Source organism: Erpetoichthys calabaricus, chromosome 5 (assembly GCF_900747795.2).
Source record: "Erpetoichthys calabaricus chromosome 5, fErpCal1.3, whole genome shotgun sequence".
Lineage (NCBI taxonomy): Eukaryota > Metazoa > Chordata > Cladistia > Polypteriformes > Polypteridae > Erpetoichthys > Erpetoichthys calabaricus.
In genome coordinates this window covers 219589605-219613284 of record NC_041398.2, presented here as the reverse complement: position 1 = coordinate 219613284, position 23680 = coordinate 219589605, and the positions used below count along the sequence as shown (strand labels likewise).

Here is a 23680-nt window from a genome sequence, read left to right as displayed (position 1 = left end):
TGAATTATGTAAATAATAATATCATTAATAATAATACATTAACCTCAAAATGTGGATAAGTTTGGTAATATCCAAGATAGTCATTATGATGGTAATATGATTTCAAGTTGAGCAACCCAGCTTTTCAAATCACTACTTGACATCCTGTGTTAAAAACCATTTAACGTTATCTGGAATGTTAATAGATGGTTTTAAATGTAGTTAATATTCTAGAAAAACTTTTTTTTTTAGTATTTATTATTTATACCATTTCTCCTTTGCAGTAATCCGCCTGTTCCAGTAGATGGGGAAGAAGAGCTTGAACTAGAGAGAAGAGGAAAAACCAAACTGATTGAAAACTATCTCACAGACTGTATCAACTCTACCAATGAGGTAACAGCAGTTAATTATAATGTAGAAATGTATTTGTAATTTCTTACATTTAGCAGCATACACTTCAAGCCAAAAAAAATGGGTTAGACACAATTTATAATCAGTGAAGTACCAACTGTCAGCATGTGGCATTTGATTTCTTAAGCCTTATGCAAATAAAAGGATACTTTTAAAATAATGTATGGATGATCTTAAGCGCATGTTTAAGATTTTAATTGTTATTGAAGTGTTCACAGTTACATTAGATAACATGTTTGAAATTCAGTAGGATGATCTCATAATCATAACTGATTTTCTCTTGCATACTGTTTAAAGCATCCTAAGCTAAAATATGACAACAGGATTAAGCAATAAAAACTGGAGAAGTGGTCAGTTGTTTATCAAAATAAAACAACAACTAATGATTTATATTTAGTAATCTATACACCGATTAGCCACAACATTAAAACCACCTCCCTAATATTGTGTAGATTCCCTTAATGCCGTCAAAACAGCTCTGACCCATTTAGTCATGGACTCCAGAAGACCTTTGACCTTCTGTGGTATCTGGAACCAAGATGTTAGCAGCAGATCCTTTAGTTCCAATTGAGAGGTGGGGCCTCTGTGGATCGAACTCGTTTTTTCAGCACATCCCACAGATGCTTGATTGGAGCGAAATCTGGGAAATATGGGGGCCAATTCAACATCTTGAACTCTCTTTCACATTCCTTGAACCATTCCTGAATAATTTTTGAATTGTGACAGGGTGTATTATACTGCTGAAAGAGGCCACTGAAGTGGTGCACATGGTCTACAACAATCCTAAGGTAGTGATACATGTCAAAGTAACATCAACATGAATACCAGGGAAACATCACCCAGAGCATCACACTGCCTCTACCGGCTTGCCTTCTTCCCATAGTCCAACCTGTTGCACTCTCTTCCCAAGTTAAACATACACATACCTGGCCGTTCAAATGATCTAAAATAAATTGTGATCAGACCAAGCCACCTTCTTCCATTGCTCCATGGTCCAGTTCTGATGCTCATGTGCACGTTGTAGGCACTTTTGGTGGTGAATAGGCAGTGGACAGGCGTCTGCATTAGCACTCTGACTGATTTGTGGCTACACAGCAAACTACGATGCACAGTTTGTTCTTACACCTTTCTCTCATGGCCCTAGTTAAGTTTTTCAGCAATTTGTGCGATTGGACCAGACGGGCTAGCTTTAACTCCCCACACACACACATTATGACCCTATTACGAGTTCACCGATTGTCCATTCTTGCTCAACTTTTAAAAAACAACAAATCTGCTGTGAAACACGGAGGAGGTTTTTTATGTTTGTTAGCTGCTTTGCTATATCTGGCACAAGGTGCCTTGAGTCTGAATGAAAACTAAAGGACTGGCAAGATATTCTGGAGCAAAATGTACTGCCCAGTGTCAGAAAACTCTGTCTCAGTCACAGGTCATGGATTCTTCCAACAGGTTAATGACCAAAAACAGCTGTGAATGGCTAAGACATGGACTATTCTAAAGTGGCTTTATGACTTCTGGTTTGAATCATATTGAACATCTATGAAAAGAACTGAAACATATAGTCTGGAGAAGGCACCCTTCAAACATGACAAAACTAGAGCTGTTTACTCAGGGAGAGTGGAACAAAACTACCTGTTAAACAAGTGCAGAAATCTCATTGAGGTCTACAGGAATCACTTGTTTGCAGTGATTGCCTCTAAAGGCTGTGGAACAAAATATTGGGTTAAGGGTCCCATCTTTTTTGTATGTGCCATTTTCATTTGTGTTATTATTTGAAATACTCTGTTAAATCAAAACTATAAAGCAAAGTCTGGTTTTTGTTAAATACAAAATAAACAGTAATGGGCAGCAATTACTTTTGTCAGTTTCAAGATATTTCAGAGATAATTATGGACAGATGATTTTTTAGGGGGTGGTGTCCTGGACAGGAAAAGAGAGGTGTTCTCACATTTGAAGTGTACAGCGAAGTAGAATTAGAATGTTTGGGAAACCTCAAGGAAGATGCAAAGCTCAATGGTTAGCAAGCCCACTCCAGTGAGGGTGAGGGTGTCAGGTGCTATAGCTGTGAGCATACTGTAGGTGCTGCTTTGTCTAGAAATAAAAAAGGAGGGAGAGAGAGAAAAGTAGATATGGCATCCTCTGATCCTCCAAGCCTGGATGAATAGCATCAGTGCAGACTTAATGGGTCCCATGTGAGGTACTCCATTTGCATCTGTAGACTTTGAAAGGGGAACCCCCCACCCTGCTCTCCGAAATCATTTACATTTATATGCACATCTGCTTAGTTTAAATGGGGATGTCCCTTACCCCTACCCCATCGCCACCTCCCCCCCTTCCCCACCAAAATTCCTGCTGTCCATAATTCTTTTACATATACCTTCCCATCTGAGGACTTTAAAAGAAGGCCTAGCGAAAAGCATGTAAAGAATTACACAAGTGAACAATGCAAACAATTTAAAATTGTAAACCTCTAATATCAATAATATATACAGTAATCCCAGTAATACAAGTCGTCAACTTGTCCAGCCATCTGCTTGCATGTCACCCTTTTTGCCTGGTCATTTCAGTCTTTCCAAACATGATGTTCTTCTTTAGTGGTCTCTCTCTTCTGACAATGTGACCAACATAAGACTTCGTGTAAGTTCATCATTTTGGCTTTGAGTAGGTTTCTCCTCTTCCAAAATTGATGTTAGTTCTTCTGGCAGTCCCTGACATGCATAGAATCCTTTTCCAGTACCAAAGCTCAAATGAGTCAAATCTCCTTTCTGTCTTGTTTCTTTAGCATCCAGCTTTTTCCACTTAATTTTTACAAAATAAAATCAAGTGTAGCATGTTCAAGAGTAAGCCGCTTCATTGACCTAATAATATTGTTATTACTTATTATTTGACTGATGCCTTTATCCAAGAGGTTTACCGGCAGATAAAGTGATGTGTTCATGATCACTTAGTGTCAGTAACAGGATTTGAACACACAACCTCAGGGTTTGAAATCCTACCTCCAAAGCCTTAACCAGTACACTACACTGCCTGCCACTAATATTAACCCTTGGTTTAAAAAAAAAAAAAAACCTACAAATATCCATCCATCCATTATCCATCCATCCATTATCCAACCCGCTGAATCCAAACACAGGGTCACGGGGGTCTGCTGGAGCCAATCCCAGCCAACACAGGGCACAAGGCAGGAACCAATCCCGGGCAGGGTGCCAACCCACCGCAGGACACACACAAACACACCCACACACCAAGCACACACTAGGGCCAATTTAGAATTGCCAATCCACCTAACCTGCATGTCTTTGGACTGTGGGAGGAAACCGGAGCGCCCGGAGGAAACCCACGCAGACATGGGGAGAACATGCAAGCTCCACGCAGGGAGGACCCGGGAAGCGAAACTGCGAGGCAGCAGCGCTACCACTGTGCCACCGTGCCGCCCCTACAAATATTATATACAGAAAAGTACTTTGTTAGTTACATTGTACTGATGTACTGACAGCACTGATGGCAATTGTCTCACGAAATATCCCAGGTGATATAACACAGCTAGTATGGTCCTAAAGACTCTCTTATTTTGTTGTTCACCAAGGTTTCCACTTGCTACTTAAGATTAAGTAAGTAGTTTATAAATTATAATGAAAAATATGATGCAAGTTTCTTCTCCTTTTTCATTGATCATTTTTTCATTTGTATAAGCCCCTGCAAATACTTTTTTTTCATTCTAAAGTTCAAAACATGTCAAATAACAGTCCAGTCATGGTAAATAAGTAGAAGCAAACTTTCTGTCCGCTATTGTAACTGGTGGTTTAACTAGGACCGCAGTATTACTATTGGCTTTATGGTAGATCTTTTAACTAAAATATTGCTAATGGTGAAAAAGGATTTCTTTTAGTCATCATGTAACTTGTTATGATTCTAAGGCCTAGTACATTGAATCTTTATGTAGCAAATACTTTTAATAAGTGATGAAATTTGATGACTAATAATCTATTTTTATTGAAACAGAACTGAATACAGGATGCTGTATTATTTTATCAGTAGCCTTGGGGTCGGCCCTGACCCCCACAATCTGGAAATGGGTTAACATGATATGACAGTCTCAAACCTGCTTAGTCCAATTCAAGGTTGTAGTGAGACAGAGCCTTTCCTGGCAGTATTAGTATTTAATTCCCCTTCTCAATTTTTTTTTGCTTCTGGTCTTTTTGTATTGTGGGGTGCTTAGAACAAACCAGGTGCAACCTCTATAACACAAAGCAGTTGTTCCTATCAGCCCCATAAATATGGTCTTCATAATTCTAATGGTGTATAGTATTGCCAGTCTTAAATCCTGTAAGTTTTTTCCCCCATTCATACTGCAGTGATGATCTCTTTAATGTTGCATTTCCTTTCAGTATGGTTTGCAGAGATTTCAGCCTCCCATGTGGAAGTTTCATGGCTTTCTTTATGTATTTAAAATCTGCCTTGAGTCCATCTGGGGGCTGAGGTCTCTGCACGAAGCACTGAATCTTTTTTGTGGTGTGCCTCTTTTCCTTCACTTGGAAAGGTAAATGTAATCAAGGGTAATTAAGAATATCAAGTATGTTATTTTAATTCTGAAGTGCAGCTGTTTTCTCTGTTTTGCCAATATTGCAGTACTGTCTACATTTGGTTCATTTTCACTTACAAGTTGAGTCTGACAGAACAAAGCAGTGAACAACTCCATCTCCCACCTGTTGGTATAATAAAACAGGCCTGAGCAGGATACTGTCCTTACACTGTTATTCCCATGTGGTTACATTTGTATTTTTATTGCATTTTATGGAGTTATGTTTAAAATGTCACGTCTTTCATTAAAATCTCAATTATTGCATGTGTCTATTACAGACTGATTTATTAATGTTATGCTACATTTGTAAAGTGGTGCTGTGTTTTGGTTTATATATGCTAAATACTTGTTTTCATTAAGAAAGTAACCAGAATATGCTTTCACTGAATAGCTTTTTTTAATGTTTCTTTGAAACTGGCATGAAACTGGTTATAAATTTGCATCTTTGTTATGCTCACAGCAGCCATTAAAGGTGATGTTAGGCTTGCTATAAAAGGGCAATAGCTGGACAAAGTCAGGACATGGTAAAGGTGTGCCTCACATGTGCATTTGGCAGTTGTCCATACAATTCAGAGAGTTTTAATAGGGCTGAATTGTCATCTTTGTAAGGTAAGCTGGTCAATCTAACACACTGCAGTACATGTTGAACATTTGAAAAGTGACAGCAAGATACAGTGCAATGGAGAGCTGGCATCAGAAGTAATCTGAGAAGGCCCAAATGAACAAAACCAAAGGAAGCATAGTGGATTACATAAGAGGCTTTTATAGTTCACACATCAACCGTTTATCATCTATCATCCATAATAAATTATGTGTAGGAACACGTTCATGGCATCAATTGCAATATCCGTCATAGACAGCTTAAAGTGTATTGGACCGTCAGTGGCAGTGTTGTGGAACATTACTGTTAAACGTTACCTAGTTACTCCCCAAAAAAAAAGTAACTAAATAGATTGTTTAGTGACTTAGTATCAAATATAATGCATTACAAACAGTGCATTACTTTTGCTTTACACGGTTTTTCACACAAAAAAAGAAAAAGTATTTCACTGTCTAGCATTTGTTATTAAATCCTAAGCCCAGAGCCAGCTTGTGCCAATATTTTGCTGTGTGCAAGCAAAAAAGTTGCATCTTCATATGCTGAAAAAAGGAAAAATTGTTTCTTTGTTTTCATTGCTGAGGGATGAGCCACCCAGAGTATGAGCTGGCATTACATCAAATAAGCAGCTTCAGTGCCAGCTGTATAGAAGCTGATACGAACGGCAAATCTGTCAAGAATTTCAACTAGTGTGGCAGTGGCAAGTAGGCTACCTAAAAGCCATGTAAAAGAGCAATAATCCATTGCCACTCTGTGGAGGTGAGCACCATGGTGGCCCAGAGCTACAATATGACATAAGTGAATTGTAGTGATATTTTTAATTGCTACATTTTTTTTCTTTTCTGAAACCTAGTAGAAATATGCCATTTTTAAATGGACTGTTAATAAAAATTAGACCACCATGTTTATTAAGGAGTGGACAGCACAGCAGCATAATTAGGAAAGCGGGTCCAGTGGCAAATATACAGTGGGGCAAAAAAGTATTTAGTCAGCCACCAATTGTGCAAGTTTTCCCACTTAAAAAGATGAGAGAGGCCTGTAATTTTCATCATAGGTATACCTCAACTATGAGAGACAAAATGAGAAAAAAAATCCAGAAAATCACATTGTTTGATTTTAAAGAATTTATTTGCAAATTATGGTGGAAAATAAGTATTTGGTCAGCTACAAACAAGCAAGATTTCTGGCTCTCACATGACCTGTAACTTCTTCTGTAAGAGGCGTAAGAGGCTCCTCTGTCCTCCACTCGTTACCTGTATTAATGGCACCTGTTTGAACTTGTTATCAATATAAAAGACACCTGTCCACAACCTTAAACAGTCACACTCTAAACTCCACTATGGCCAAGACCAAAGAGCTGTCAAAGGACACCAGAAACAAAATTATAGACCTGCACCAGGCTGGGAAGACTGAATCTGCAATAGGTAAGCAGCTTGGTGTGAAGAAATCAACTGTGGGAGCAATTATTAGAGAATGGAAGACATACAAGACCACTGATAATCTCCCTCGATCTGGGGCTCCACTCAAGATCTCACCCCGTGGGGTCAAAATGATCACGGTGAGCAAAAATCCCAGAACCACACGGGGGGACCTAGTGAATGTACCTGCAGAGAGCTGGTACCAAAGTAACAAAGACTACCATCAGTAACACACTACGCCGCCAGGGACTCAAATCCTGTAGTGCCAGACGTGTCCCCCTGCTTAAGCCAGTACGTGTGCAGGCCCGTCTGAAGTTTGCTAGAGAGCATTTGGATGATCCAGAAGAGGATTGGGAGAATGTCATATGGTCAGATGAAACCAAAATAGAACTTTTTGGTAAAAACTCTACTCGTTGTGTTTGGAGGAGAGAGAATGCTGAGTTGCATCCAAAGAACACCATACCTACTGTAAAGCATGGGGGTGGAAACATCATGCTTTGGGGCTGTTTGTCTGCAAAGTGACCAGGACGACTGATCCGTGTAAAGGAAAGAATGAATGGGGCCATGTAGCGTCAGATTTTGAGTGAAAACCTCTTTCCATCAGCAAGGGCATTGAAGATGAAACGTGGCTGGGTCTTTCAGCATGACAATGATCCCAAACACGCCGCCCGGGTAACGAAGGAGTGGCTTCGTAAGAAGCATTTCAAGGTCCTGGAGTGGCCTAGCCAGTCTCCAGATCTCAACCCCATAGAAAATCTTTGGAGGGAGTTGAAAGTCCGTGTTGCCCACCGACAGCCCCAAAACATCACTGCTCTAGAGGAGATCTGCATGGAGGAATGGGCCAAAATTCCAGCAACAGTGTGTGAAAACCTTGTGAAGACTTACAGAAAACGTTTGACCTCTGTCATTGCCAACAAAGGGTATATAACAAAGTATTGAGATGAACTTTTGTTATTGACCAAATACTTTTTTTCCACCATAATTTGCAAATAAATTCTTCAAAAAATCAGACACTGATTTTCTGGATTTTTTTTTTCTCATTTTGTCTCTCATAGTTGAGGTATACCTATGATGAAAATTACAGGCCTCTCTCATCTTTTTAAGTGGGAGAACTTGCAAAATTGGTGGCTGACTAAATACTTTTTTGCCCCACTGTACAAGCTATAAAAACCTGGACATTGACACAAATAGATGAACACACACCAGCTGGGTCTGCAATAGAAATAAAATCCTGCAGTACTTCTTTATATTCCTTGCTTTGTACCCCAGTAAATACAAGTTATCGCCAACATACCAATTGTCCTTCATTCACTTAGAATATGGAACCAAGGTAGGAAGCACTTCAAAATAGAGAAGCTTTTATCTGTGGCACCTCTACATAATAAGCACCTTTTTCCACCCTATCAAAAATTTTTTAATGTCTGGAAAAGCGTACGGGATTAAGTCATTTCGAGATTTGTACATAGATAAGGTTTTTGCATCCTACTAACAATTACATTCCAAATTTAGCTTCCCATCAACACAATTTTTGTACTGTTTCCAAATTAGAAACTTAGCTAAACGAAATCTACCCAATTTTCCTCACGTCCCACCTATTTCTATTCCGGAATGAATATTCTTCAAACCTGAGGACTCAGACAGCATATTTATAATATATAAAACCCTTTTAAAGTCCCTTCCTTTCAAAAATCCCAGAGTACAATGGGAAAAAGATTTCATACTCAACATTTCAAAAAAGGAGTGGGAGGCAGCCATGCACAGAATTCAGTCTACCTCCATATGCGCAAAGCATACAATTATTCAACTTTAAATCTTTTATCGAGCACATTGGTGTCTTTTAAAATTGTCTAAAATGTTTCCAGGGCAAGATCCAAACCTGCAAATGTTGCAACCGAGCTCCAGCCTCATTGGGCCATACGTTTTAGGCGTACGCCAAATTAACATCATTCTAGATCTTTAAATGCCTAACAGACAGCCTGTGTAACAACTGTGTTTGGTGGACTTTCAGATGGGCTTAAAGTGGAAAAGGACAAAAACTGTAATTGCCTTTACTTCACTATTAGCACGTACACTTCTGTTGCTCAACTGGAAGAATCCTAGCCACCTCTTTTAAGTCCATGGGTAACTGATGATATATACTATTTGAAATCAAATTCTCACTTAGAGGACCTGTTCAAAACTTTTTTAAAACCTGGCAGGATCTAATGAATAACATTTGAGAGTAAGCTTTTATATTGGGGGGGAATTATTTTCCCTCCTTTCTACTCTTGAAAGTTTTACTCTGGTTGTTGGCCTTCTCTTTTTTTATGGGGGGGGGGGGGGGGGGGAGTTGAATTGAATTGAATTTAGTTTTGTTAAGTTAAACTTGTTTGAATGGAATGTTACTTGATTTCAATAAAAAATAATAAGGGAAGCGGATCCAGAATCATGGGTTTGAATCTCATGCTCAGTCGTTGTTCGTGTGTAGTTTGCAAGTTCTCCCCATGTCTGCACAGTGTTTCTTTCCACATCTTCTGTGACGTAATTTAAGTTAATTGGCATTTCTAAATTATTTCAGTGCACTTGTTGATATATACAAAAGTAGGCCCTGTTGACTGGGTAGGCTTTGTGCCCCTGAGAAGGTTTGGCAATATTTATATTGTGTATTTACTAAATAACTTACTTTTATTAGGGTACAGAATTTATTAAAAAAAAAAAAAAAACTGAATGTTTTCTCTTTAAGTATATAAGGTGTGTTTTTTTTCTCTCAAAGGAGTAATTTTGATAATTCTTCCCTGACCACAGAACTAGAACAGTAATGCCTTAGATGGCAGTTCTTTGAAATAACTTGTACTTGTCTATCATACTAGTTTCTGTTGTTTGATCTTGTTACAAAATCCATGAAATAGAGTTCAAATTATTTGAGGTATTTTCATAAATACTTAAACAGGAGCAGTTTTTATTAATATGAGTCGCACATTGATCTTTAGAAGTGGAATACAAAACACGTGGACTAAATTATCCCTTTGACATATTTAAGTTTGTTGTAATAATTATAATAATTCTGTTTGAAAAGCTATTTTAAGTATAACAATGAAATGCACATAACTATTGCTATGGACCAAGAGGAAGCATTTTCTAAAAGTCAGGAGGGAATTTATCTATGAATTATTTCCTTTCCTTAAATAAATAGAAGCAAGGCCTTATATGTCAGAATGGTCTGAGATGAACCATTTTTGCTGAAATGAGATGCAGAGTTGAGATGATTCATTATGTGCTGCAAGAACATTAAAGTATAAAATATAAAAGAGCAGGCTGTTAACAAGTCCCTTGGGGTCTTTGATCTACTTGGCAGTGGTAGACCTCCCACTATGTCTTTGTGTTAGGCTGGACAGATATTGCTCTCAATCTTAAATACATCTTATATTCTTCCATGAATCAAACTGGCTTAGCCCAGTTTTAGGGTTCAAGGAGAGCACCCTCAGGTGCAAAGCAAGAGCCATCCATGGATTGGACAACAGTAGCAAACTCAATAAACGAATCCATACATTGTTTTGAGTGCAGTGCTTTATATAAAGTTGAGGTAAAGGTCGTGTTCCAAAATATACCAAAATATTCTTGCTCACAGGAATGGGATATTTGGTAATTAAAAAAAAAAAAAAAAGTATTCAATATTTAAATGCTGTTATAGTTTATGTAGCAGCAGCCAGCATATGGCTAGCTGCCATATATGAAATGTTAAATAATAATTTATTCAAAATTTTTAGGATTGTCCTATAGTAATGGTGAGCATTTCAGGAAAAGGGTCTTTACTGTATTTTGCAGAGGGGTCTGTACACACTCTCTGAAAATAGTCATCAAGTTAAAATCATCTATTGTCGGACCAAACGTACACGCATCTTCACCCTAAAAGATGCCTTGATGACAAAACACTTTACCATTACAGTAAAACTGCAGATAGCAACACATCATTAGAATAGGTATATGGATAAGTGAGCTTGGCTTGTCAGCTGTGTCCAGGTGGCTCGGTTCATCAAAATGGATAGTTTATGGAATTTTAAGACACAGTCCTTAACTGTTTAAACCATTGTGCTAGCCAGCCAGCCAGTAAACAGCAGAGTGTGGTGGGAGTTATTTTTATTATCTAATTTAAATGTTAATTACATGTTAATTACAAAACTTAATCCGGGGAAATGGTTTAGTTGTCCTTCTCTCCTCTGGTCCTCTCCATTCCCAGCTCATTCTGACAAATTCTAAATTTTATAAAATATCTTGCGCTTGATTTTCAGCTTCATCTAATTTTGTAGTTTGGCTCTGGGTGGTAACATTTGCAAAGGGTCTTGTCTCAAGTCTTAAAAATGATTCTTACATAGTGTCTGCATTAGCTTGATATACTTTTCCAGGTGCAAGCTAATATGTCTTTATTTGTGTATAAATTCAAGCTAAATGTGTAAACAAGAACACTGCGATATAATTAGAAGTTGTTTCACACAAAGAACCATAGACGCATGGAATAAATTATCAAGTAGTGTATTGGTGAGTAGGACTTTAGGGAACTTAAAGTACGACTCAATGTTTTTTTGGTGAATAGGATGGATAAGCATGGTGGACTGGATGACCTGTCCTTGTCACAACTGTTGTAATGCAAATATATTCTTATTTTAAATTGTTTTCATAACCATTTAAAGCACAAATCACAGTGACGTACTGATGATTTATTACTGTACATTAGATTGGCTACCTTTGTTTAAGGTCCACCCATTTGTCTTTGAACCTACTTGATCATTGAATGCAGGGTGTAAACCTGCCCTTGACGAGGTCCCTTTCTAGGCACACTTTCTCTCACACACACACACACACACATATGCATTGATAAAGGGCCACATTAGAGCAAGCAATTAGCTTGTTACTCACACATACAATTTTTGGAGTTGGTGCTTGGGATGAAGTTCTTGGAGATAAAATCCATTAGACCTAGAAGAATGAACTTAACAGAAATCTTTACCAAATATGAACTTGGGGCTCTATTCGGTAGCAGCACAGACTACTAAATGTTGAAAATTCATTTAAGTTTAAACATGTTATGGTCAGAAAAAAATCCTGAAATGTTCCATAGCATTTACGTTTATTCAATCCTTCCATCTCCTCCTGTTATCCAAAATACTGTTACTGTATTTGCAAATTTACATCTATAGTATGTGCCTTGCAAATCACTCTTCTGTGTCTTGTGATACTACTGTTTGCTCATTGGTACTCAAAGCTGGCTTTGGTATACAGCAGGACTAAATAGAATTAATGTGTTCTTTTTGTATTACGCTTTAAACTGTAAAAAGTTGTAATGAGGAGATCCAATGAGAAAAATTAGTTCCTTGATATTAAAAGTTGTGTGAAACACAAGAATTTCATATGTTTTCAAGGGTTAAACAGATGGAAAAGTCACAATACTTTTTGAGGAAATGTTTCTTTTGCTGAGGATTTATCTTGGCAGTTTTATTTTTTAATTATGTCGAGGAGCAGCATTTCTTAAACACAATCCTGCACTGTTCCGTTTAGTTCAGCAGCCTTTCTAATACTGGGGTCATTTTGCTGTTCCACTTACAAAGATGCCTTTGCTAACCGCTGATTACTGGTGTTAATAGATGAAGATCCTGTCAATTTGAAGGAAAAAAAAAATGACGCTGCCCTTTAGTAAATGTTTCTAAATGCCTATGTGGCTAATTAGTCTGTCTGTCATTAATTTAGATTCAGATTTTTTGTGTTTGCACTTTTTGTGACATCAGGCAGATGAAAAGCAAACCAGGTGCTTGTTTGCAGATGTTTTGGGTTTTTTCCCACATTCACTTCTTGTTTTACATGAGATGTTCCGGTGCTATTAGGAAAAATGAGCAATTAGATGTTTATGGCTATGATGTAAAAGAATAAAAATACCATAAAGTTTATTGCTTTGTTCATGTTTTAAATGTAAAAATATATTTGTATTTAAGAATTCAATCAATTTTATTTTAATTTCAGGAATTATTTTAAGGATGGGTTATTCAACTGTATGACTTTTTTTTTTGAAAATCCGAAATTGAATATAAATGCCACACCACTGCTCCATGTGTAAATGACAAGGAAATCACACCAGTCTTTTAGGACAGTTTTTATACTTCTGTTCAGTGTATCAGAGCTGACCTGGGAGTAGAATACAGTACTCTAGGGTAACAAGGGCCAGTAGCCTTTTGCGACAGCATCGAGACCACGGTAGGAACCAAATCTGGACCAAATGCCAGATCACAGAACACACTCATACACCTACACACATACACACAATTGCACATTCTTAAATTGTATCAATTTACATGCTTGATATATCATGACTGTTTTATCATGTATCAGATCACCTGTGGCATGCCCCTGACACAAAAGGCACCAACTAACCTATTAGGTTTTTTTTTTTCATAATGGGGTATAGGAAGAAATGTCAAAACAGACTATGTAACTGCTATCTGCAACCTCTTACCTGTCTTCCTGTCCTTATTGTACTCCACATATTCATCTCTAGGGATCTCTATCAACAGGCTGCTTCACTAAGTGGACTTTCTTTTATTTTCACTCCTGTACTTCAACCCGGTTTACCATCAGATAGAGGATTTCCCAAAAATGTCCCTTTTAGCCTTTTGGAGATTGGCAGATAGACAAGGAGTGATCAGTCGTAGTACTTGACTCGCTAGTAACAATCAAGGAATGATTGGTTTTAAGCTTTTACTAAAAAATCATTCATTTGAATAATAACATAGCAGCAAATATACCATATTGTGTTTTTATGTGTTCTAATTCTGTATTTAGGAATTTGTAAAGTCTTATGTCTGCATTTTACCTGACAACTTGACATAAAGCTCTGTGTCTGCACTCAGTGCTGGGCGCTATACAAAAATAAACTAAATTGAATTGAACAGAATTACCAACACAAAGAATAACGCAACATAGGTGGTTCCATCTGTCTTCATTCAGTTCTAGATGACAGTTCACAGGTGGTTTAGCTCCTTACTTACAAATTGTATATTTTTTAATGAAAAGAAAGATTTCTTCCTGAAGACTGAGCTCCTTTCCAAGTGTCGAGCAGTAAACAGCAGATAGCAAGCTCCATTTAAGTGCCCATATTTGCAGCTCAGCTGAGCTCTTTACAAAAGTCCCAAAAACAACTGGAAGCACTATTTCTGCAACAAAAGCAGCAACTAAACTGAGACAACCCGAAGAACCCCTCCCCACCATCTCTCATAGAAACACAGATATTATCACAAAACATATGACTGTTACTAAATCATTATCACACAATCCAAGGTCAGTTTTCATGGGAATAAAAGCCTACTCAAAGCTTGCAAAAATGATGGCTATACAAAACATTCTAAGGTCCTGCTTCACTTTCTAACCAGAATACTTATAGAATACTCTGAATCATACTTTGACCTTTATCTTTTTCAGAATACAGTGGAACCTCGGTTCACGACCATAATTTGTTCCAAAACTTTGGTCGTAAACTGATCTGGTTGTGAACCAAAGCAATTTCCCCCATAGGACTGTATGTAAATACAATTAATCCGTTCCAGACCATACGAACTGTATGTAAATACATTTTAAGTTTTTAAGCACAAATATAGTTAATTAAATCATAGAATGTACAGCGTAATAGTAAACTAAATGTAAAAACATTGAATAACACTGAGAAAACCTTGAACAACAGAGAAAAACTAACACTGCAGTAGTTCACGCTATAGTGCTACCAACCGCTGGCTAAAAACACTTTTTTTTAATGAGTTTTAAGCACAGGGAACAAAAATGAACATTTGAAAAAATCCATAATTTAATAAACCACCAAGAAAAGTAACATTGCAACAATGCACGCTACGAACCGAACGCTGTAAACAGAAGTGAAAACAAAATCAAGCCCAGTGCATTCTTTAACTGCCTTCCTACCTTATGCGTCCAGCTCTCTCTCTCGCGCTGCCTGTGAGTGCGTCTCTCTCTCTCTCGCACTGCCTGTGAGTGCGTCTCTCTCTCTCTCTCTCGCGCTGCCTGTGAGTGCGTCTCTCTCTCTCTCGCGCTGCCTGTGAGTGCGTCTCTCTCTCTCTCTCGCACTGCCTGTGAGTGCGTCTCTCTCTCTCTCGCGCTGCCTGTGAGTGCGTCTCTCTCTCTCTCGCTGCCTGTGAGTGCGTCTCTCTCTCTTTCGTGCTGCCTGTGAGTGCGTCTCTCTCTCTTTCGTGCTGCCTGTGAGTGCGTCTCTCTCTCTTTCGTGCTGCCTGTGAGTGCGTCTCTCTCTCTTTCGTGCTGCCTGTGTGTGTGCGCGTCTCTCTCTCTTGCGCTGCCTGTGTGTGTGTGTGTCTCTCTTCTCTCGCGCTGCCTGTGCGTGTGCGTCTCTCTCTTGCGCTGCCTGTGCGTGTGCGTCTCTCTCTTGCGCTGCCTGTGCGTATGCGTCTCTCTCTCGCGCTGCCTGTGTGTGTGCGCGTCTCTCTCTCTCGCGCTGCCTGTGTGTGTGCGTGTCTCTCTCTCTCGCGCTGCCTGTGTGTGTGCGCGTCTCTCTCTCGCGCTGCCTGTGTGTGTGCGTCTCTCTCTCGCACTGCCTGTGTGTGTGTGTCGCGCTTTCTCGCTCTCTCTCTCTCTCTTGCTCGCTGCACAGGAAATGCACAGGGAGAGACTGAACATGTACAAACCGAAAGAGAAACTGGCTTGTTCATATACCGAGTGTGTGGTTGTGAACTGAGGCAAAAGTTTTGCAAACTTTTTGGTCGTAAACTGATTTGTACGTGTACCGAGACGTTCGTGAACCGAGGTTCCACTGTACATTGCACTTCTATTCAGTTTGACAAGAATTTCAGGCTTGGGCCTTTAACCTTTTGAAACAACACATTTCAGGTAAAAGTATCTCCCATACAATAGCGTCATGTCTTTGAACTGCTGAAACGGGAATCAAGTATACGCTCACATCCTGGTTAAGGTCTGCATTTCAAATATGCCAAACAAACCATCTTTTGGATGTGGAATGGAACTGAATTGCCCACAGAGACCATGACTGTAATGTGTGTTCATATCAGATCCTAGGAGCTGTAAGCAAACTGCATTAAATACTTCACCTTGATGCTACTCTAAAACCTGTACAATGAGGTAGAATTATTTTAAAATTTCCCCTAGAGTGCACAAGCAAGTCGTTAAGAATTGCAGTGAAGCAGAAGGAGTTTAGTAAATCCCAGGAATTGTAGCATTTTTTTTAAAGGTGACTTCTTAAAAACAGTTCTTTTTAAAGGAAATTAGCTTAATCATGTTTAAAATATTGCATAATGTTACTAACACGATTATTGGTGCCAGAGACTGGAGATGTATTGCACATGTTAAAGATTAGAGATCTTTCTTGTTGCATACAAGAGCATAGTGAACTTGTTGTGCCCTAGTTACGATGATGATGAATAAATAAGTACAGAAAAAATAAGAGTAACAGAAAATAAATACAATGTGCAGTACAGTTACACATAAAACCGCAGGTGAGTACATAACACAGTGCAGGGCAGGTAGGATCATAGTTACTAGGAGTTCAGTGTCCTTGTGGTCTGGGGGAGTGAAGCTCTTCCTGAAGTGAGGGGTGTAAATGTAAGGCTCAGGTAGTGCTTCCCAGAAGGCAGAAGTGAAAACCTGGGATGAACTTGGGTGGCTGTCATAAGAGATGATATATTCAGCTCTACTCAGATGCCTAGTTGAGTAAATGATATTTAGCTGTGAAAGCTCAGCCCCGATGATTTAAAAATCTCTACTGACAGTCCTTTGGAGGAGTTTGCAATCCTAGCAAGTCAGGTTACCAAACCACACTGTGATGCATCCGGTCAGGATACTTAAAGTAGTGCAGCGTTAAAAGTTGATTAGTGTTTTGGGTCCCACCTGGACAGGGGAGCTGTGGATGTGCAGTGGAATGTGACCATGTGTGTCCTTTCTGAAGTCAACAATGGCCTGTTTTGGCCGTTCAGGTAGAGGTGGTTGTTACGACATTATACAGTCTGATCTTTTACTTCCCTCCTGTAAGGATGAGGCCGATCACAGTGGTGTTGCCCAAAAACGTAATGGTGGTGTTGTCCTCATGCATTGGTACCCAGTCGTAGGTGAAGAGACTGAATAGCACTGGATTGAGGCATCAATCTGTGGAATGCCCGTATTGGTAACCAACATGGAGGGGTTATTTTTGCCAGTTCTCACTGACTGGCCTTTTTTTCAGGAAGTCAAACATTCAGCCACAGATGGAGCTGCCCAAACCAACATTTCTGGGATTCATCACCAAGCTGCTGGGCACAATGATTTTGAAGGCTCATATATAGTTGATGAACAGCATCCTGCTACAATTTTAGGCACTCCTGGTAAAGATGAGTAAAAAGGGTTGTAAAAATCACCTTTTGGTAAAGTGCCTTAATCTCGTACTGAAACAATGAGAGAAATTCCAACTTTAATTGAAGTAAATTTATTCTAAGAAAATTCTTGTGTTTTAAGGCTGTTTGTTCTAATTCTTCCGGAGGCTCATTCCGAAAACACCATGGCCCTGTGGAAACTTTAAAGCACATGATGTTCAGCTTACAATCTGTGGAGCAGTGCTTTAACAGTGAGCAAACACATCTACAGGAAATGTCTGATAAAGTAAGTATTATGACTTCGGGAGAAGCTCCCAGTAATCTGTTGTTTTCAACTTTCTAGAGCAGTTAACTTTGCAATTAGATGCCTTTTAAAAACTAACATTCCTTAAAATTAAGAAGAGTATTTCTTTCTGTGTGATAGTACTGACTTATTTGTGCCAATTGTCTGTTTTTAAAGTTGGACTTGGAAAAGCCATTGGAGAATTTTGAAACCGCTGCTGGGAGTCAGTCTTTGCAAAGGTATGTTCAAAAGAGGTGGAGGGGAACACAGGGAAATACCTGAAAGTCGAGTAAAAGAAGCAGAAAAATATATGAAGTACAACCAATAATTTGTAAGGCTATTGGTTGCAGGCTATTGGCATATGCATGTTAATATGCAACAGTATAACCACCTTATTTGTAGTTGTAAGCTTAAGTTGTTGTGTTTGGGGTATAAAGTGTGCGTAGCAAATCAGCTAAGTGACAATGTTCAATTTAGAGGGATGAACTAACATTAAATTTGTTAAGATTCTTAGTGAATCTGCAACTGAAACATTTCATGTTATAGCAAGTGCACAATAACCAAGCCTGAGTGGTGCGTTTCCCTTGGAAGCTGCAGTGCAGTTTTTGCCCAGAATCTCAGCTTGTGAAATGCTGCGGTGTGGAGCAGTGTTATCAACCATCTTTTAATTTTTTTTTACATAAAATTCATTGCACTCCCAAGGTAATCTTCAGCCTACAATTTTACTGGATGACTGCTGTAGCCATTATCTTCAAGAGATTGTTATTCTTCTATGAACCACGTTATCACTTACTCAATACTGAACGGTGGTTTGCAACACCAAGAGATAACAGGCTCTAAAAATGAGAGAGAGAGAGAGAGAGAGAGAGAGAGAGAGAGAGAGGTTAGAAGCACGCGCTGATACAATGCATTGCCACATCCACCACATGACAAACCAACTCAGGATCCCACATTGGGACCCAAGTGTAGCCATGTAACAGGTGACACCTCAGCACCACACAACTTCAGATGGAATGTAACCAGGGTGAGGTTTTTTGCAGTGGCTAGAGTGCCAATTCTGCCACCAACCCCCAAGTTTTCTCTTCAGGTTGGAGGGCCTACTTGTAGGGCTGGATGCAGATTAACGTCATACCCAGGACGGTGCAATTGCAGGTTAAGGGCCTTGCACGAGTTGCAGCACCACCTAAAATTTGGGGGGCATAGTGTATTCAAGTTGGTACATGACATCAGTATCAGTTTTTACTATCAACATCTCCATAGTGATGGACATTCTTGTCAGAACAGCTGGTATCAAATTGCCAGCTCTTTGAAAGTGAATGTGGAAATGTGCAAGATGAAATGGAAGCAAATTTGAGACAGATATGTGTATGCAAAGTGGAAAATGTTTGAAAAGAATTGGGGATTTTGCAGCTCCAACAGGGTCAATGTTCGTGCTTCGATGTCTGATGAATGTTTCGATGCTGTGAAGCAAATCACCAAACTTAAATGCTGACATGCAGAAATATTCATGGTGCTTTTCTTCATCCATTTCTCGCCAGGCACACATACCATCTTCTGGTGTTGCTGTTACTGTCTCTCTCATCAGAATGCAAACAATTTTTATCTTTAACATCCTTCCTCCCTCAACACGGCAAAACCGGACGTTGTTTTCTTATCGTGATGATGTCTCACACTGCCACCTGCTGGAATCCTCCAAATTTACATCAAGCATGTGTGCAAGTATAGTCAGTACTCTGCTTGCATAGCATAGCAGCAGCATCCGTAAGCGCACTCATCCTGTAACGGTTAGGTATATCCTCAGCCTTACTTATGAATGGCATGGCTAGGATTTAACAGACAGCTAGCATCATGAAAAGTCAGATTTCTTTCTTTATTTTTTATTTTCAAACTTATAGCTAACATTTTCAACATCTAGCACATTCTGTAAATTGACCTTAGTTTAATTGTATTTATGCAGCTATATGAGATGCATGTTATGACTCGTTTATCCTTGAAGATACTAAGAGACTTGAGTTTGAATACTGACCTGTTTGGAATATGTGTGGAGTTTCATAATTTCCACCCACATCATAAATGCATTCATGTTAAAATGACTGGCATCTCCTTATAGATAGATACAGTAGATAGATAGATACTTTATTAATCCCAAGGGGAAATTCACGTACTCCAGAAGCAGCATACTGATATTATGAGCCCTGTATGAATAACTAGGAGTGTGTCCCACGATGACATTGCACCTGATGTTGCCAGGGTAGGCAACAGTTCAGCACGACCTGGATTTTGATGTGAGAAATGTACATTGTGATACCTGAATGCATTTTTTCCCCTATTTTCACTCTAGTTGTGTGCTGTCACCCAGAGTGCATATGACTTTCTACAGTATATTTATGCTCTAAGTGTATGCAGCTATAGCTTTGGAGGTGATCACATGGGTTTATGGAGTACACTGTAATGCTTTGATTGATCAGCCATTGATCCAAATCAGTCCAAATGACTTGATTAGTAAATTGGCAGCATTTTTTTAGTATCTGCTTTCCTAAGCTTTATGGTAATTTAGTTGTAGTGTTTCTTTATGCAAAGTATTACTGTGCCAAAGGGAGTGCATATGTAGTTTTGCTGCTGGAATGTCCTGTAAACTGAGAGCAGCCAGGCAGCCTTTAGAAGAAAGAAAAAAAAAACAGAATATGGACTTCACATTTAAAAAAGTGAAGTAATAATCTGAGAAAAAGGAGCCTTGCATTGAAAGGAAAGCCAGATATAAAAGGGTGTCTGGTTGAACTTGGAGTGGAACAAAAGAGAGGCACATCTTCAGCAGAAATTAAAAAGAAGTTCAGACCATATGATTTGATCCTTTACTTTCAACAGACACACCTTGTCTGAGTGCCGACGGTAATTGAGCCTGTGTTTAGTACAGCAGTACTTTTCTGAATTGTATAAGAACAGATAATGAAGAATTGCCCTCACTGCTTAGCAGGCAATAGGCTTGTTAGTTTAAGAGTCAAATTTGTCTGTTTTACTTGTAAACTTGTTAAGCATATTAGACTTGTATTTTCTTGATAAAAGTCTTATGAATAAATTATTTGAATTGTGGCTTGTAAATATACCAAATATTTTATTTTGGTTTTAAGACACGTATAATGAGCAAATATTTGAAGAACATGTTTTATTAGTTAAAAATGTATTTTAAGAGGATTTTATTTATTACAGCTTTGTATATGGTTATTGATTAAGAACCCTACAGAATTAAATTTTGGTAATGAAAAATAAAAGGGTAAGACCAGTGGTCTGCAGTTAAATTGTAAAACAAATCCTACAATTAACACTTTAATATAGAAAAATAAGGCTTCTATATGGATGGTTATGAAGGAACTTAGTGAGAGAAAAAAATAAAAATTGAAAAGGATAAACAAAAAAAAAAAACAATTTCAGAATCGGCCAATTCTAGTAACATGAAATTAGTGATCGATTTCAACACTAACAAAACCTGATTGATCACCTCAGTATAATAACTGTATGGATTACATCAACTTCGCAAATCCAAGAACATGTCATAAGTTTCAAGTTTATCAAATATACTCTAAACACCATATACTGTAACTGTACTTGTAACAATTTCAAAGTCTATTATTTTCTAATATTCCCTTTCAGAGCTTTGCATCATTTGGTTCGCCTAAAGAATCTTGTTGACGATATGAATGAGAAGAAAGATCTGGATTCTGTGATCCACAATGGTATTCATGTGACTAGTGATGGAAAGTAGTGAAAACTACAGCGCATCAGCAAGCAACAAACACATGACCTGCCGTTTGAACAGTACTGTAAATACAAAATCATAAAGGAATATTAAAATTTGTACTTCATATATACTGTAATAGGTGCTGCTTTGGCACCATCATAAGAACGTTATTGTAAGCAAATACTTTTTATCACTGTTCCTTTAACACCCTTTTTTTACTTTCCATATGCCATAATTGTTTATAATGTACAAATAAAAATATTTTATTTATGTGATATGAATGTATTCTTTTAATGTAACTTACTTTCAGAATGCTTTTCTTAACCTTCATAAATATAATGCAGTATATTCAAGTAGCTTTTTAGACGTTACAGTCCTCTTTCATCTTCATGTTGTGTCATAGTTTATACAGTATTACAGCAGTACATACCAAATTAACAATTGTAGGCCTCATAATTTAAAATAAGGGACCTTAGTTATGTAGACATTAATACAGTAATCCCTCCTCCATCGCGGGGGTTGCGTTCCAGAGCCACCCGCGAAATAAGAAAATCTACGAAGTAGAAACCATATGTTTATATGGTTATTTTTATATTGTCATGCTTGGGTCACAGATTTGTGCAGAAACACAGGAGGTTGTAGAGAGACAGGAACGTTATACAAACACTGCAAACAAACATTTGTCTCTTTTTCAAAAGTTTAAACTGTGCTCCATGACAAGACAGAGATGACAGTTCCGTCTCACAATTAAAAGAATGCAAACATATCTTCCTCTTCAAAGGAGTGCCTGTCAGGAGCACAGGCTGTCACAGAGATAGAGAGAAGAGCAAACAAATCAATAGGGCTGCTTTTAAGTATGCGAAGCACCGCGGCACAAAGCTGTTGAAGGCGGCAGCTCACACCCCCTCCGTCAGGAGCAGACAGAGAGAGAGAGAGTTTGTTTTTCAATCAAAAATCAATACGTGCCCTTCGAGCTTTTAAGTATGCGAAGCACTGTGCAGCATGTCGTTTCAGGAAGCAGCTGCACAAAAGATGGCAACGTGAAGATAATCTTTCAGCATTTTTAGACGAGCGTCCGTATCGTCTAGGTGTGCGAACAGCCCCCCTACTCACACCCCCTACATCAGGATCAGAGAAAGTCAGTGCAAGAGAGACAGAGAAAAGTAAGCTGGGTAGCTTCTCAGCCATCTGCCAATAGCGTCCCTTGTATGAAATCAACTGGGCAAACCAACTGAGGAAGCATGTACCAGAAATTAAAAGACCCATTGTCCACAGAAACCCGCGAAGTAGCGAAAAATCCGCGATATATATTTAAATATGCTTACATATAAAATCCGCGATGGAGTGAAGCCGCGAAAGGCGAAGCGCGATATAGCGAGGGATTACTGTAGTTATTGTTTGAATCCTTGCCATATACTCTTGGGTAGACTTCTTATGATGTTTGTATCAGAGAAGAACAATTCACTTTGTTCAAGCTGAGGGTGAGTGCAGTCCCGTATACAGTGACAATCTGAGGTTTGGGTAAAGGAATGTTATTCTACCACCTCAGTAGTGTAGTCTTCCATCCAATCAGGCGTGAAGAATTTAAAGATATAGTCACCTTTAACTATTTGACATCACATCTTAAATGAGGGACTCCCAAAAGGAGGTAACCACTTACTGATAAATATTTAATAACTTTTGCAAAATAAAGTGACAGTGTGTTTGAATTTATTTAAAGCACAGCTAGACACTAACACAGAACCTCACTACTTTACTAGAAAAGGCCTTGAGTTGCAAGCAATTAAGTGATCAATTAAGTAAAAGAGCTGTGCTACAGAAGAAGGTTTAAAAACATTGATGTCCATTTTAATAAAACAGTTACCAGTAATGATGCTCTTCACTAATGGGCTGTTTACTGTCGTGAGGTGGGGGCTGGGGGTTGAAAGATACTGACGATCAAGCTCAGTTTGTACATTTCAACTATCTCATAAATAAACACCGTTTTCATCTTTAAAAAAAAAAAAAAAAAAAAACGATGTCCATCTATCTATCCTGTCATTGAAATGTTGATGCAAAACAAGATTTTTTAAATAATACCATCAGTAGGAAGGGTAACACTGAGTCCCAGTAGCTAGAGCTGTGGTCTGATCTATTCATCATTTTGGGGATTGAGCATTCTCCTCTTATCTGTACTCTTTGTCTCCTGCCAGTTAAAAGTTAAGATCCAGTTTTGTGGGTTGTAATGCTGGGTAAAATTCGTGAACCTCCACCTACCAACAGCAGCATTGGCACAACCCACACAAAAAAACAAGCCGTCACAACTGGACTGTCGGAGCAAGCAGCAGTCT

The 23680-nt window shown here is 38.6% G+C and overlaps 1 protein-coding gene across 4 annotated transcripts in view; it reads left to right on the top strand.

Moving 5' to 3' along the window:
- The window catches only part of c5h18orf54 (chromosome 5 C18orf54 homolog), a 52971-nt gene extending 31456 nt beyond the window's left edge, over positions 1–21515 (top strand). For 3 of the 4 annotated variants that reach the window (XM_028802566.2, XM_051928019.1, XM_028802565.2), the window contains exons 5-8: positions 264–372; positions 17474–17617; positions 17792–17853; positions 21263–21515. In XM_028802566.2, coding sequence (XP_028658399.2) covers positions 264–372; positions 17474–17617; positions 17792–17853; positions 21263–21374 — 427 coding nt within the window. In that variant the 3' untranslated portion in view covers positions 21375–21515. The remainder of the gene's footprint in view (positions 1–263; positions 373–17473; positions 17618–17791; positions 17854–21262) is intronic. The other variant, XM_051928020.1, reaches the window with a different exon arrangement.
- Positions 21516–23680: the final 2165 nt, after the last annotated feature.